Genomic DNA, 17,800 nt, shown 5'->3' with positions numbered 1-17,800 from the left:
CCGAGGGTGCCGTGGGGCCAGGAGCCTCCCGAGGGCGCCGCTCCAGCAGGCCCCGAGGAGGCTGCGGGTGACACGCGGCTCGCCGTCGCGTACAGGGCATTCACCCTTCTCCTTGCAAAACCACCCGGGGGCTGAACGTTCCCCCGCTTTACACTAGACGCGGTGCTGACGGAGATGAATCTAGAGCACTAATTTACTGACACAGCAGGGCATGGGCTTGTTTTAGAACGAGTAATTTCCATGATATGAAATGTATTACAGATACATGTATGAAATCCACACGCCTTTCTATGCACGCTTTAATTCCTTCCTGATCGATCTAAAACCTAAGATAGTGACCAGGTCTAAGCATGAATGAAGATGTCATTTTTTGGTATTAGGATGTACAACGTTATTAGTCTTTGCACACTGCCGAAGGCCATCTAATCATGTCGACATGAAATAATAAAACACTTCATAATGTACCTCACCAATTTACAAAGGATTTCAAATCTAAAAAAATATACAAAGCAAAAATAAGTATGGCGAATATCAACAATTTTACCAGTCGGGGCTTTTTCTTTATTTAAATTTTCAGAATTCTGTTTATTATACTTGTGTTTTACAGGCAATGAAGAAAAGAGCAGAGACGTTCTATAATTTTCATCTGTTAAAATAAGTAATAGTCCAATTAGTATTCCATTAAACAGTAGACTATTTTGCTATACACAGCTGTTCTGTGTGGGTCTTCTATCTTTATGTTTATTTACGTTCCTCCTACATTGGTTTTGCACCTGAATTTCATTTTTATGATGCGGGGTCAGATTACAATTGATCTGTTTATATGTTTATGAAGATACTACATGCTGTGTTTCTCATGTCAGGGACCGAAGCAATAATCTGATTTATTTGCAACACAAGTATGATAAGCATAATGTTATTTTTCTAAACTAACCAGATGTACAATTTGTAAATAGAAATGGCTTATTTGCCTTTAATGATAGAATGTTACCTGTACAAGAATTTAATATATTGCACTTTGAAATGTAACATGCACAGATAACATATTATCAGAGTTTTTCGGTAGGCATCTAGTTTACTTTTGATTCTTTCTTTCCTTTTTTTTTTCCTGAACAAAGGTGGAACAGAAATCATAGATACCCAAAGCTTGTATTGAACCATTTTCTCTTAATGGCATGGGAAATGTAAAATAGACTTGGCGTCATTCACGCAGGCCTATTTTTGCCTCAGAACACCCAATAAAATTTTAACATATCAAAAAACTATCAAAATATGATTCTAAAATTAAAGACTTATACGGACTGCTCTAAGTCAGCATTATTAGGTCAGCTGGCATCTAAGCTTGTCTGTAATCTGTTGTTTTTACAATTTGTCTTTATGAAGTCTGGTTACTGGCAGGATCAAATACAACTTGCCTTAATCGCACGACCTCCTGCTGCAGGTGAGGGTTTTCAAGCAAGTCAGTCAAGTGTGATTTCTCCTTGAAGGAAAATTAGATAAAATATAACAGCTGCCATATATATATATGTATAGGTGTGTGTATGTCTATTTTAAATTTCTTAAATCTAGGAAAGACACCAGCTTTAGTTTGGTGTGGATATTTCTAATTAGCAGCTCCACTTTAAATAAGGTATCAGTTTTCAAGACTGAAGAGCCGATGTCTGCACGTAGATTCATATTTAAAATAGTACAACAAATATAGGAAGTAGCATCAATATTGTACACTACCCAGGATTCAGCTCTTTCCTTAATAGAAAATGCCTTGAAAACACGAGGGATGGGAAATATAATTTTTTCATCTATAGAAGAATATTTCAGGGATCTATTCTTTCTTTTTTTTTCTTTTTTTTTTTTTTTTTTTTTGCATTTTTGAAGGATATACATTCGTCTTGGTTTTTGCTTCCAAATATGGTTTAAGGCTATTTGGTAAAGTATATACCAGATATCAGGCTCAATTTACCGGGTTTTCTCCTCACAGATACTTCTCAAAACTTCATCTCTAAAGTTTCATATCTTGAAGCTAAACATGCTTTATCAGCTGTGCTCCAAAGACAGAACTCATACTTAATTCTACACACTGTAGGAAAAAGAGAAGCAAAAAGAAAAACAAAACAAAAAAACCCAAAAGAAAACAGATTTGAAGCAATGTCAGATCTGCATAACCTATGATACTTCATGTTTTCAGTCATCCATCAGGCTGCAGGGTGCGTGGGATTCGGATTTAAAGTGCTCATCAGGTGAAGAACCAAAGTGCTCGAGTATAATTAAATAGCTGTTCTGCCTATGGCTAAATACATTGCATTTGTTAAAGCAGGTAAAGAGGGGATGCGGTAGTTGGGGCTGTCTGTCTCACTGGGTTCAGACTGTTTTGACCTAAAGTAGGATTCAAACCGTGGAATTGGGTGCTGCGGGTTACTCATCTTATTGCGTCTTCACCTGAAGACTTCTAAGTGCTGGGTTGCTCGGTTGGCTCTGGAAGGTAGGTGAAGTGGAATAATTCTGTTTTAATCTATTTTAAATTAAAGCCTCTTGACTGTGGTAGTTACCACTTCTCTCTTCTGACAATGCGAGGCTTGAAAATATATTATTTTCCTTATATTCCATGGCTGGAAATTACTTATCTCTTGAGTCATGTTTTTTTTTTTATGTCTGAAGCAAGCAAGAAGGTTGTTCTTGCCATAAATGATACTGCATAGAAAAATAGTTCTAAAAAAGAATACAACTGTAAACCACAGTTCACCTTTACCTTAACATAACCATTTAAACTTAGATATACTTACCACTCACATTCATATTTCTTAAACTGTTTACAACATCACAACTGGCATTTTAAACAAGCAAGATTTTTTTTTTTTCCTCAAGGATACCCTGGAAACTCAATTGATATAACATTTTGAGAGTTTGAAATAGTACATGTAGCACAGCTCTTGAAATGAAAGAGAGAAGGTTTATAAAATAAATGTTAACACGTAAAAGAACTGCTAAAATGCAATGAGTGTTCCAAAGGAGCGAGTATAACTTTTTCTTTACACATCTTGCTACAGAAGATCTAACTTTTTAAGGCTTCCGTTTTCCTTTCACCCATCACTCAAGTCCTCTTGCATTATAATTTTGCTTAGGTTTCAGAGTGTCGTTATACTGCTAACAGCAAACGTTTCTCAGTGGGCATCCCCACCACCACCAGACTTGTATGCTTCTTGGTTTCTGATGAACCTTGGAGTTTTACTGGCTGGATATCCCTGTTCACCTCCAGAAACTTGACATGACATGAGAGGCCTAATGTTATTTTGCGGTAACAAAGATGAGAAGAGTGGCAGAGCACATGGGTAAATATGTTAGCTGGGTTCTAGGAAAAGAAACTGGAGGTCAGAGAGATAAATGGGTTCTTTCTTTCCTGCTCTTTACATTTGTAGCACCTTCTACTTGGATTAGCTAATGCCTCTAGTGAATGGTGAGATGCACCCATTTATAGTTTGTTATTCTTATCCCTAATTATCACACATTTTATAAAAATATAAATAACAAAAAAGTAAGCTGGGTTCCATCTCAAGAGGTGTTTCTCGTTGTCCTCTGAGAATATATTGGATAAGTCAGGTCTCGACAAGCCCTATCCATTGTAGCTGATTGTAAGTCAGACAATAAATACAAAAAGAAGTCGTTCTTGCGGCGAGCTCAGCAAATTCTGAGGAAATCAAAAGCATTCCACTGTGCTTATGGCACAAAGAACACAACAGCAAGGGCATATTTAGTGGAGAGAATGAGACAAAAATTACCAAGTAAGTGACAAACTGTACAAGCATTTTGTTTAAAAAAGGAACTCTGCAGCATTCTGTCTTTAAAGCCGGGTTTGAGCCTCTGGGATATAGATCTCGATGCTGTCTGCACGCTCGGTGGCTGAATTCTGCCGGAAAGAGGCTGCTCTCTTTGCAGCCATTAGCCGTCTTCTGGCCTCTTGTCGCTGTCTGTCGGGTAGGTCCAGAGATTTTTCTCTTGTGATAGGGAATTTTCCTTTTGGGGGCTTCTTTGGTACAGGAGGAGGAACCTTTCTTTCTTCCTGCAACAGGGCATTAAAACTGAGGGTGAACTGCGTGCGGAAGGTACCGTCAGCGGAGCATGCAAAAATAGAAGACATGAAATGCAAAATACTGGTTACATACATCAAGCATGCTCAATTTGTGCTCTCCAGTCATCGGGCTAATGGATTACATGAACAGCTATCCACACTAGGGACACCGACAAAACCCTGTCGTTTCAGCAACCATGAGGAATTCTGCAGCCCTGTGCCTTAAACAAGACCACGCATCCTTCCGCTGTCCTTGCGGGTATCCTGCACATGCAATCTGCGTACCTCACTTTCACATGGATTTGTTTGATTTTAGCTGACACGGTATTACATTCACTATAAACAGAAACACACACTGGCTCTCCAATAAGAATTCAGCACATCCATGTGGTCTGATCAAGAGAAAAGACTGTCTAAGATTAGCAGGACAAGATTTTTAATTAAATTAATCATACTGAGTTTAGCCTCAGCTGGATATGAGATAGCAGCTGTGTATACAAGTCTATTAGTTTAGTCTCCTCCATGAATTGCTAAATGGAAACATGCAAGCGCCAGCCAGAGAGAGAACATAGGGCTAATTGTTCTGCTTGCCAGCCTGGACCATTTTAAAGAAAATTATATTGAAGAACTGTCAAATTATAAAGTGAGAGTCAGTAGATTTCGGTACCAAAGTAACTGTAAATTGCTCTGCAGGTTTTAAATCAAGAATTGTTTTGAAGGATGAAATTGATATTTTTCTCCATTTAGGGACTGTGAAATATCTTATAAGGGTCTTAAAAAGACAATGTAGAATCATGCACTATAATAGTTTAGGTTGGAAGGGACTTCTGGGGGTGATCTTGTACAACCCCCATTCAAAGCCCACTTGAAATCAGATGCAACTTTGAAGTTAAAATAGGTTTTTCAACATCATATTTAATACTGGACTGAATAGCCCCAAAGACAGAGACTCCACAACTTCATATGTATAATATGGTTATTATGATCGATCTTTCTGCTGTATCACTTCTTAAAGTAATAATAATAGTCCAGAGTATGGGCTGTTCCTTATGGAGAACACAGTTAATTTGATGCACAGCAGGATTCAAATAATACAAAAATTGAACTGATGCACCTATGGTTTACAGATAGGTCTTTTCTTTAAAACTAATTCTGAGTCTATTACCAAAATGCATTAACCAACACTAAATAACTAAGGTTATTTAAGAACATAGTTCTATATCCTCAACTCAAAAGGAACAGTGCAGCAACCTAAGATGCTATTGCCCATGACAGCCAGCTCTTCCAGTCTTTATTTTCTCTGTCTCCTGTTTTCAGCCAGGAACATAAGGGCTCCATTCCTGTTGTCCCATCTTAATTTTTTTTTTTTATTTCACTTTTAGTTGTTTCCCTCTTAGGAACACCACTGTTGCTGTCACTATAATAATTTCTTACTTCCAGTTGCCACTAGTAAGCAAGAGTTGCAAACTCACCATCCACCAACCAGCTGGCTGAAAATTAAAATCCAAGAGGAGCATGAAGAAATGAAAGAGTTGTCAAAATGCCTCCTAATTCCTCCCAAACCAAACAAGTAATCACCTGAGGCCAACAGTATTGACTCAGACCAAATGCTGTCCTCATCCGACTGATACAATAATCAGCCAGGAGAGTGGGGTGATCAAGGTGGGGAGTGGAGCTCTAGAAAGGGGAAAGGCAGTTTCAGAATCACATTGCTTTCGTGGGCAATTTGCCACCTTAGGTTTGTAAGCATCGTGGCTGGGGTCTCTCCCAGGTGGTGGAGTTGCAGGGCAGAGGTGCAGGCAGTTTGCCAGAAGTACTCTTTGTCCCCCCCAAACTTTTGTCGGCCATGCTTTCGTTTGACCTGCGCTATGTTTTGCCACGTGCTTTTATCTCACTCCTGTCCTAGTATCAGTTGTGTCGTGCAGGCAGGATTAAACACTGTCGTGCTCGGGTTTGAGCTGCCCCAAATGTAGCAGAGTGCTGAGTTTACTTTGAATTCTCGGAGTATTATCCTCAGTCTGAATTAATCAGAATATATTTCAGTTCTAGTCTTTAGAATGTGAATCCAAATAATTCGAACAAAAGTGTTATGGAGTTGACTAACTTAGCAAAATCCATTTTATTTGTTACACAATTCAGTTCAACACTGTTAAAAAGAAAAAAAACCCCAAACCCTCACATCTGATGAAGGTTTCTGCGTATAAATTGGGCCATGCCAATTAGATACGTTCTAGGGTTGGAAACCTGTCATGTTCCACGATTGTATTTAACACAAGGAGACCGCAGGACTACAAACGGGGAGTAAATGGCACTGCCCATGATCTGCTTACCTTCCTTTCAGGTGATTCTATTATTTTCCATTCATTGAGTTTCAGCTGGTGCAGTTCATCAAACTTCATGCTGACATCTTCAATTGAGAGCTGCAATAAGTCCCAGAAACCTGCTAGGTCCTGGGAAGTTGGTCTCGGCATGGCACTCGGGTCCTGTCACGCACAAAGGAGAGAATATGAATAGACCAGGAGGCTTTAAAGGACGTGCTCTGAGGCAGGAAAGGCATCGCGCCAGAGCACGTTGCTACAGTGCTGCTCAGTGCTCGGGCTACGCACGCTTTACAGCTGGGAGCTGCGACTGGAACGTTGTACCTCCTACACAACCCAAACATGAATGAGTTGGACGTCACACACGAGCCTTCCCGAATCCGTGCGGCACGGGAAGTTCCTTAGCACCATATGCTGCGCTGACCTGCATTTCTAAGAAGGAACAACCCGACAGCCTCTGCCTGCTGATTATTAAAGGGAAGGGGAACGTGGTTTGTATTCTAGCTAGCATAACGTCTTTCTGGTTGAAAATTACATTCACGATAGCTGATTAGAAGGCAAAACACCACCATGAAGAAGTTGTCAGCTTATGCTGAATTCGATGTTTACATTGCCTTGCATTTTCAAAGGTGTACATAAGGTATAAAATTTTGGTGGGTATGGTAGGATTTTATTCTCCAGGGAGTCAAATCACGCTCAGCAGCTGGGAAGGCACTACCCGCAGGTGCTGCAATTAGGTGGCACTATGAGCACAAGACTTAATGGAGCAAACATTGGTGGTAACAACTAGCAAGGTGACCCTCCGTTTGACTATGAACCTGATGTCAGTGCTGGAAAAAAATTATGTTATAAGGTAGTAGGCAGACTCTTAACCCTATGCTTTATGAGCATTGGTACTATTTCAAGAAGACAGCTTTGTCACTTTAATGAAATAAGGCTTAATTGGTAGACGTGTCTGTGAAGATGATGGAGAAATATCTCTTCCCTTCTAGGACACGAGCAAGATATTAAAATGGTCTACAGAATGGTGCTGGGAGAGATGGAGTCAAAACCAGGCCAAAGGAACTCTGGATCTCCCCCTTCCTGGGCAAAAGCTGTAATAACTAGTTTACTGTTAGAAACACTGGTGTTATTGCTGAAGCAAGGCTCTGTGCCCCATCTTTTAAAAATCTAGTGAACAAAGACGTTTTAGATATTAAACACAACCCCACAGTTGACTAAAAACTGGGACATAAGTGTATTTCTATTGAATTCCTCCCTTGAATTGCACATTTCTAAGGGTCTTAAAGTAGGAATTGCTACTCAGACTTGGGTTTGCAGATTCCACTGCGGGAGCTGAGTGCCTGGAGCTGGACATGACAACATGCCCACGTGTCATGCCATCTAAACCCCTTTGGGAATCCAGGCCAAGAACCAGCCTAAAAGCCCATCCACTTAGAAGTTGTCTTCACTAGAAAAGTCTCCTTTTCATAGGGAGCTTTGGCAACTTAACAGAACTGGCCATATAGATTATAACTGACTTCTGGGAAACATGATACAACTCAAGATTAGTGTTCACTGAAAATGACTTAATTGGGTAGGTACCAATTTACTCCAAAACCATTAAAAATTTGTGTCAGTGGTACCCTACAGAGGTCAACATCTCAGGCTTCCGGAACCGACTCCCTGTCCGGATGGTCCCTGACCAATATAGATTTGGCAGCAATATATCGTATACTGCAATCTGTTCTTTCCAGTCTGGAAAGACCAGACCAGTCTGGTCTCCTCAGTCCCACTCCCTGGTTTCTTCCCAACAGCCATAAAATGATGCCACTCATTGAAATGCCATTGCCCTCTGAATCAAGGCTAGTTGCTCTTCTGTGCCTTTGTGCGCTCCTCTCTGCTCGTCGTGTTTGGGAAGATCACAGCCTCCGGCGCGGCTGCTTGCAGAGGAGTGTGCGGTGCACGACTGGACACAAGAGGGCTGCCTCCTGCTGCTGTCGCCTATGGATCCGCAGTCCACGGATAAACGCTGGCACAAACGATTGCTATTACAGCTAACGAAGTTTTGAAAAGATTTGACTTAAACCTGTTTCTTCTCAGAAGCTGCTCATTTATTTGTAACTTATTTGGAATTCAGCTTTGCAGCCCTCCTTCTGAAGGAAGCCTGAAGCAAGCAGAAAGCACCTAGCCCGTGCTGGAGCCGCTCTGTTTTTGCCTGCAACCATGACATACCGAGCGATGATCTCATGAGCTGAGCAGGATCTGTGCTGACTAGAGAGTATGGAGGAGGACACTTCAAAGAAAAAACAAGGTGTCACAAGAGACAATGTGAATAATGCAGAAGGGAGTAGTTATCAATCAGTGATCTTTTTTTTTTCCTAGCAGACAGTGGGAACAACAGGCTGTAGGAGATAGCCAGCCAGATTCTTTAAAAAAAAAAAATGCTTCATCGAAGCTTACATTTTTATGAATTTACCGTGAGAGTCTTTCGTAAGAGATCTTAACCCAGAGCATAACCAAATGTGTCCCTTGAAGTTCTTATGACCCTTTAGAAAAAGTCCATAGGCGATAGGTGAGTTTGTTGGTTCAGTTTCAGTTTAAGTATATTCCTCTTCCTAAACCCTTGCTGCATTTTGAGTTGGCAGAAGTAAACGCTGTTGTTCTTTGTCCTACATTTATGCTTATTGTTGTTGAAGAGTGTTAGAGTACTACTGCGTGGTAGCCCTGTAAGTGCTAGATGTTTTTGAGCAGGGGAATGCACGAACTGGCTGCTATCTGGCAGCGTTCCTGTGGGGCTCCGAGATGCTGCCTTAGGAGCCTATGGAAAGCCTGCTGTGGATACGCACTAAGTGAATATTTAACAACAAACTCTATCGTTAGGCATAGGAAGAAAAGCCACAAAACATGAACGAGCTAAAAGTCCAGTTCTGCGGTTGCCGCTTTCTGCAGAGCCCATCGCTGATTTAACGGAGCTGAAGAATACTCGGAGCCTAAATCTTCAGAGTGGGATAAAGCTGCTGTGACGGAGTTCAAGGGTTTATTACCCAAATAAGAAGGAGAGAAATAAAACCTTGCCAGATTTTTGGTCACGTTGTCTGCGAAGCTGTAGATTTCTCCTCGTGCTCCTATTGCTTTTGCAGTAACGGCTTGCTCGCGCTTCCAACGGCGGACGGCTGCGCTCAGCGGGCGCCGCGCCTGTTATTACGGTCACGCTCTCGAGCACAAGCGCCGGACCCACTTGAAGATAAATGGAGTGGAGTGGAGGTTAGGCCCTCCGAATCTTAGTTTGCATAGCTTAATCAATCAGGTAATGGAGGGTGCTTGGAAATTCGCAGCGAGAAACTTTTAGGCGTTTATGGAGATTTCCTCCTTTCGCTATGAAACAAGTGACTAGGTAGGGAGCACGGGTTATACATTTGATATCACACACGTGGTCACCTCCTGCTTGCCTGACTTTGCATATTTCCTCTGTCGTTCTGTAACAGCTATTAAAATTCTTGTTTTGACAGTGTCTTTGAAGTGGGTAATTGGATTCTTTCCTAATGAGGACCATATATCTTATCAATTTCTATCAGAAGGTAGGTCATTTTTGGCGTGACTTTCTCAGTAATATTTGATTGCAGTTTCAGGAATTCTGGATGTTTAACTTTATGGTTGGAAAGTAGCAAGTTGGTCTCTGCAGAATGAGCGTTTTGCCTTAAAAGGTTATGTGGTGAATACTAACAAGTAAAGAAATGTATCTAACCAGACATATAGGTCATGTCTGCCATCATGCATGCAACAGAATTCAGCACTTCTAATATGTGAGGTGTAGTGGCAGTCAAAAGGTGAAAGTTACACTTGATTTTCGAGTGAGCCAAAGAAAGGTTTGTTCTTTCTTTCTTCAAAGTTCTACCACTAGCTGTAGGTAAAAGAATTATGTTCTTCTATTGATTAGGATCATCATGCCACAACGTTGGTATCACTGATGGCTGATGTCGTATTAATGAAGATAACATTTAGAATTGAATTATTTGCTAATGAACTTCCAGAACAATAGCAGTAACTCTCATAAGTAATATACTGCATCTGCTCCTTTAGCCCTAGGACATCTTACATATAATTGGCAACGCAAATTATGAAACCCAATTTTATGAACATTATATATATTCCCATTTCCAAGATCAGTCCTACTTTTACATAGGTAGAAAGCTGGATCACGTATTCTCTGCTATTCTGCTATTTTACTATTCTCCACTTACCGTAATGTGAAAAATTTCTCCTTTCTTACCAGAAATATAGTTACTATTTTAGGGTATTACAAAAAGAAACCATAATATTATGTCTCAGGAAACTTGCATCTGTTCCCTTGTAATTTTTTTCTTTAATAAAGGCATCAAAAAAAGAAAAGACAAAACACAGCCAGACTGAAATTACTGAAATTACGTTTGCTTTGACAAAAAAATGTACTAACACCATACTTAAGGATTTAGTTAAAAAAAAAAAAAGGAGCAGTAGGACAAAATGTGAGACGTGCTACTGTTTGTGTACGCTACACTTGTTTTAGCCTTATTTTTGTTGTTGCCTCTGAAATAAAAATACTAAATTCTAAAATTTAAAGTTATGTTTTATGGAATATCTATGGATAAGTAGCCTTAAGCTCTTCAAGAATGGCCAGACATGGTGACTTACCAGATTTTGCTGACAAAGCCAATAAAATTGCTGGAATTTCTGAGACATGAGGAGCTGAGCACTTCCAACAGCACTTCGGATCTTACCTAGGACTAAGTATACAGACAGGTTATTACCAATAGATGTCTTTTGGCAGTAAAGGCAAAATACAGCTCAAAAAACATGTAGATGAAATTACAATTTATTTTATAAGGGAAGTAAATATTTGGTTTTGTTGCTTGTGATAATATATATACAGTATTTTTGAAAAAGATGGAGATACAGGAAAGCTCTCTGGCACCTTACCCTTTGGCAATAACAAATGATATATTAATAACTCAGAACAGCTAAGACTGTATTTACTCAAGGAAGTAGGAAAAAAACAAGGGAATATAGACAGCTTTCTGAAATGGGCATACATACATATGTTTTTGAGAACAATCTTAGATTTCTGAGTAAATTATACCACCACTCCCATTTACATTTGCTCATGTAAATTGAATGCCGTTGAAATAGTCTTGCCTCAAGAACCAGTTAAATGCCTGTTCCCTTTGATGTCAAATGGAGCTTTATATGTACCTTAGATAATATCTTCTGGTTCTGCAGTCACAAATGACTTCACTCAGTTGTGTGCGTGATGTAGTGAGCACTCTTTATCCTGTCTGTTCTGGGGGTAAGGTTAACGCATTAAACTATAACATAAGATACTCCTACCATAAGAATGGGATCCTCAGAGGAATCACGTCTCTGAGACATGTCTTGGTACCCCCATTAGGAGTTACAGGTTGCCTACCCAGGAAAATACAGAAAGTCCTAAGCACAGGAGCTTCCGAAAAAGTGGGTCACAAGCGGATGTTGCAGGACTTTGCTCAATCATGATCAGCCCCCATGGTTCGTTGGGCTTTCCCCACTCTCAGTGTACTTGTCATTTACGGCGTGCGTAAGCACTGGAGAAAGGGACCAAATTCGTTTTACTTGACTTTGCTTCCGAGAATCATCCACCTAAATCAAAATTTCTGGATGCTCTGTAATCAGTAATCTGAGTTGAAACTCAGCCACGTTAGGCACTTATTTTAGATGAGCTGAATCTCTTCCTGGAGACGCCTTTTTCTTTCTGTTGACTGGAGTGCCTAAGGGGACTGGCTTATCCCTAGGACACGAACTCCTCCTGGACTCCCACATTAGCTGGGATAAATACCATACTTTGGTAGGCAGCAATATACTTCCTACACCTCCTTCCTACACATCCTCTCCTACACTTCCTTTCCTCCACATCCATCTCGATGCTGAAAAAGCAACACTGTAAAAAACATTATAAGCTGGGGTTTCAGTGGAAGACTGATTTTACCTGGAGAATTTCCAGACCTTTAAATAATGTTTAGGGTAAAGATAGAGAGAGGTAGGGATAGGGGTGAGGCAGTAATTACGCTGACGTCTTTTAATTCAGTTTGAGAAAACCAAATTGGTAATTGAAACAGGATGTAGAGGGTGGAATGAAACTACAATAGTACAGCAGAACGGATTTGCAGCCTGCAATATAGAAAACATAAAACTCTGGCAGGGCTTAACATTTTGTTGTTATTTAGAAATAAATATAGGAGGGGACTGAGAGGCATGTGAAAACAGTATTTGGTAGTAGGTATTACATTTTAATTCGGCTTTCTCTAGACCTGTGAATCATCTACTTAACCACAAGAATCAGCAAGAGATAATTTGGAAGTTTTAGGCTCCAGTTCTGTGGAAACATACAAACTCTCTAACTTTAAAAGCGTGTGTTAATGTGTGGAGCTGTGGTTCTCAAACTCTGTTCCATTTTCTGTTAGACAAACAGTAAGCTGTGCCACAACACTAAATTAAACAGCAATATGCATAATTCATCAGTCCCGTGTGGCACCCTTTTGTGAAAGGGTTAAGTAGTTCAGGGCTGCATGAGTAGTTCACTGGGGTTTTGTTGGTCAGATGAAATAAAACATTTTAATTGGTTTGGGTTTTTTGACCACCAAACCCCTCATTTTCCTCTACAGAGTTATTGGCATATAGAAAGTGGCGTTTTAGGTGTTAAAACCTGAATAAACATACAAACACCTGAATAAAAAAGAAATGTTTCTTTCGGTCTTCTGAAAAAAATTCTAATGTCTAATAAAGGCAAAGACTTAAGTGACAAACAGCTGTGTATCCTTTCCCCTCGGTGCTCTGTAGCTCAGGACATAAGACAAACTCCCAGCGTGGGGACAGAGTCCCTTTTTTGCCTGGATGCAGAATTGTGCTGTAGCAGGTTCCTGACATCGCCTATTCATCGAATCATAGAACCATAGAATCTTTGGCTTGAAAGGGACCTTTAAAAGCCATTTAGTCCAACCCCCCTGCAATGGGCAGGGACATCTTCAGCTAGACCAGGTTCCTCAGAGCCCCATCCAACCTGACGCTATTTCCATGCTATGTTCAGCTGGGCGGAAAGAGAGCGAGGATGGTTCTGTTGGCTGATGGTTGTAGTGCTTGTCTTATAATGAATAAAGTTCAGGGTTAGTTTCCTCTGCTGAATTTTATAGTTCATAGCTCAGACACATAGCCTGAGTAAGGGGCATTAGTTTTAGTCCTACTGCAGTAATGTAGATCTTGACAGAATCTATATGTGACTGGTATTTTCTAGTGAATCTCACAGTTACCCCAGCCCTCGTATTAAATAAACATTTGTTTTATCTTCGTTATCCTGAAGGATCATGTCAACAAGCGTTGGTGATTTAAAGCCCAGTCAGACCAGATGAGACTTAGGCACCGGCAATACAGCATTTTGGTGTGATACACATCTGTCATCGGGGATGTAAGACGGTGGCTCTGGGCCACTCGCATGTGTCACTGAGTCACAGTGGTGAATACACATGTATAATTACAGCCCTACCATTTACTAACTCTATTGCAATTTCAGTAAGTACATCAGATGTAATAAAACATAGAAGTTAGAATCTCTCATATTCATGCTACTCTGCTTTGATGTAATTAAATTAAAGTATTAATACACTTCAATTCATAATCTTTAGCACAATATTAATAGACAGCCAAAGCCTTGTTATTAATTTCACGCATTGGGGAATTATTCTGATGAGTGCAGATTGATTATCTCCATGAAAGAATGATGAATGTTAGAGACTGGAGAGATTTAGATGTTTGGTGATGCCTAGAAGATTTTGCTTGTAAATAAAAGATGATAAAAACTACCAACACACATACATATATATAATTTTCATATAATCCACACACCTCCCTCCATTAAGTTAACGATATATTTACTTGAATGTCAGGAAAGGGTCACACAACCTTAATTCTGCTCCCTGAAGCATATGAAGCACTCCATTTTTGTTGTGTGGTCCTCTATGGCTTCTACTCCGAAGACATACAAAGCCCTGACCATGACTTCAGAAGAAGCAGACTCAGGATTTATATCCTGGATAGAGGTTGTGTAAATTGCCTGTATACAACATGTACAATTAACACAATGGTGTCTTTTCCCCAGCAATAAGCATATTACAAAATTGCAAGTAGTATATATGTGTTGTATTGCTTAAGAAATGCTACAAAATCTTGTAATTGAAAATGGTTTCACATCACAAAGGTGGAGGGGGAAAATTCAGATCTATATTGGTGAAACGAAGATTATAGTCTGATGCTGTAACTCTATTCTTGACAGGTTAACAGCTTTGCTTAATTGTGCCACTGCTGCTCCAGCAATGAGAAACTACTAACAATCAATCTGCTTCTGGCATTCATTACTGTTTATTTAAATGACGTGTTTTAATTTAAATTTTCATTCCATTTGGTTGTTCCATTTTTTTCTATACTCATAATTAAATTGCTCCACAAACAATCTGAGACAATATGCCTGGAAAAAATATTCAAACTGGCATTTAGTTCATTCTCGTAACTCAAAGCAGGGCATGATATTTGTCTAAGCTCTAAAGCTAAATTAGTAATCTTCAGAAATATATGTCTCTCTCACTATCAACACAGCAGGTAGGCATAATAATAAAGGTATAATGTTCAGAGTGAGATGATATTTTAGGACAGCACAGCTACCAGTTGGCAGTGCTCTGGAGGGTCGGTAGGGCAATGGGACTCAGTGCAAATTTGCTTTTTACCTCAGTGGAGCCGAGTTCAAAGAGGAGAACATTTGAGTAGAACAATACAAATGCTAGGAGGAATTCTCAGATTCCACGCTATGGTACTGTCTTTTATTGACTTTAAAGACCGTTTCAGGGCAATTAAGACATTCTGTAGTCATTCACAACACTCCAAATGTAAATTTCAATAGTGCCTGAAGGATAGGTTCGTGAAAAGCATTAGGAAATTATGATGTCAGTAATTTCTCTTTGGCTAAAAGATAACCCATATTTGGTCAAACACCTAAGAAAGCTTTTATGGATGATTAATTGATGAATATACTAAAATAAATTGGTTGTGAGGTTTGTTTGTTTGTTTGTTTGTTTTGTTTTTCAAAGTATGGGAGATTTAATTCTATGTTTTCTGTTACTATTTGGCTGTGTTAGTAAAGCCTTTACAAGTACTGTGGAAATATCAGCCAGAGGATTATCAAGGAAAAATCCAGCACCCGTAGAATGAAGGGGTAAGGGGAGAGAAGGGTGATATTTTGAGCTCTCACTCTCCCTAATGCCTTTTTTCCTCCCTAGAAATCACTTTACTATGTAGCTATGCCAGCAGAGCTCCTAACCACGATGCAGAAGTTACCAGCAAAACAACTCTTCTGCGTTATAACTATACTATAGTTAATATTTTTTCACCTATCTTAACTTTTTTACATGAGCCAAGCATGTGGCATCCAGGAGCCCGGGACGTCTTCCGCTTCCCTCCGCCGGACCTTGCCCACAGGCTGCGGGCGGGGGCTGCGGCTCCCCACGGGCTCCCTGCGCCGGTCTCCCTGCTCCCACCACGGGGCTCAAGGGCAGCAGAGTCCTGGCCTTCAGTAGCTTTCTGACAACGGAGAGCGTTTTTCTTGTCATCACCTACACACCAGTAAGAGCCAAATGCAATTTTCGGAGTGTAAAACTGAAACTCCGGTCAGCACCCTTGAGAAACACGTTTCTTTGCTTGAAGGCACCCTGCTAGTGCAAACGATCGGATGACTTACCCTGGGAACAGTTACAGCCACATCAATATTTTATATCTGTATCTATGTATGTTATAATAAACAATGAGAACACAAACAACTGCCCCCACAAACAATATATGAACTTTGCAGAGACTCCAAAATACAATTCATGGCAACTGACCAAATAAACAAATTCTGTGAAAAGAAAGAGAGAGAGGTTATTTTTGCTGCAGTGATTATCTCCTCCTTTTCTAAGACCTGATGAGTGAAGTTCTTAAAACAACATTATGGGAGAAAAGCTACAGTGAAAGAGAAAATCAATAAAGCAATCAGACAGCTTTCTGTGATCTCAGGGCTATTGTGTTAACACAAAAAATGAAACTGTTTTCTAAAATGCAGTTCTATTTTAACTCTTCCCATGATTAAAACAAAACAGAAATGGTATCATAAAGACAGCCTTCTCCTAGGAGATGCAAAGCTATATTTGGTCTTCAGGTACAACTAATATACCTAGGCCAAAAATAAATGATTTGACATTAACAATGACAGTTTGACTGTGCAAACTTCGCTGTGAAGTGTTTAGGGAATAGTAGCTCCTGCTGGAAGATGGAAAAACATTTAGTTGCTTCTGTCTCCCGCATTTGTGTGCATTTTTTTCAGGGAACTGCCAAATGCTTAAGTATGTCAAGATACACTTCACGCTGGGATATCATTAAACTTTAGTTCTTGTGGATACATACATTTTAACCTCCATAGCTCAAAGTGGGGATACAAAATGTGTCAAAGAGTCAACAGGAAAAAAATTGTTCACACTGAAATTTTAAAATGCTGTGAAGCTCATTCCATTGGCGAAAATAATTCTTTGATAACTTCTTTTTACTTGATGTAAGTGATATTAGGTGAAGGGATACCATTTCAAAGATAATGTAATTTGGAAATTGTTTGAGGAAGATCTCTTGAAATGAGTCACATAAAATGGAAAATCTGAAGTCTGGGTGTCACTTTTGACAATGAGCTGAAGACAAACATCTGATTTTGCATACGCTATATATACATATTCTATAATAATTTCTCTAACCTATTAGGGAGGTCAAAATGTTCCTCAAACACAAGTAATTAACCCATTTTGATTAATTTAAAAAGGGGATTTCAAGGGTCCATCTCATTTGTGTTTTAGTAACTCTGTATCAGGGAATTGCTCTTTCTTTTTTCTTACATGATAGAGTCACTCTGCAAATGGGGAAACATAAAATCCTGATATTCCGCTTTGTTTTCCAAATGAAACGTGCTAGATTAAAAGGGTGTCACTAACTCTAAAAGTTAATAAAAATTACTGAGGTCCAGTTTGTCTTCACATCCTCTGTACTGTTTACTGAAAACTATCTCCCGAATTGCCGTTTCCCCGTGCAGCAAGGTGTTTCAGAGTGTTTCTGGAGTGCAAGAGCACAGCTTCACATGGTGGGAGCGAGGAGGTTCTGCACCTGGGAACGGGTAGTCAGCTAAAATCAGCTCCTCCGGCTTTTCCTAACATGGTGCACAGCTTGATATTCCAGAGGATAACACCGCTAGCTGCCGGGCTGTGTCTCCGAGAGAGCAAGCAGTCCCGACGTGAGAACGTTTCCCCGGCTCATCCCATGTGGCTGCAGATTTGATTAGGGGCTGTGCATGAGGAAGAGCTTGCAGAGG

At 39.9% G+C, this 17,800-nt stretch overlaps 1 protein-coding gene across 1 annotated transcript in view; it reads right to left on the bottom strand.

The window, feature by feature from the left end:
- Window positions 1-3,273: 3,273 nt before the first annotated feature.
- Window positions 3,274-17,800, bottom strand: part of LOC104626275 (disks large-associated protein 2) — a gene marked incomplete at its 5' end in the record, with an annotated part of 29,643 nt that continues 15,116 nt past the window's right edge. The window contains 3 exons of the mRNA XM_010294154.1: window positions 3,274-4,054; window positions 6,394-6,546; window positions 11,035-11,126. Coding sequence (XP_010292456.1) covers window positions 3,836-4,054; window positions 6,394-6,546; window positions 11,035-11,126 — 464 coding nt within the window. The remainder of the gene's footprint in view (window positions 4,055-6,393; window positions 6,547-11,034; window positions 11,127-17,800) is intronic.

This window comes from Phaethon lepturus, unplaced genomic scaffold (genome assembly GCF_000687285.1).
Source record: "Phaethon lepturus isolate BGI_N335 unplaced genomic scaffold, ASM68728v1 scaffold37259, whole genome shotgun sequence".
NCBI lineage: Eukaryota > Metazoa > Chordata > Aves > Phaethontiformes > Phaethontidae > Phaethon > Phaethon lepturus.
Note: the sequence above shows the minus strand (reverse complement) of the source record. Positions and strands in the feature narration are given on the sequence as shown.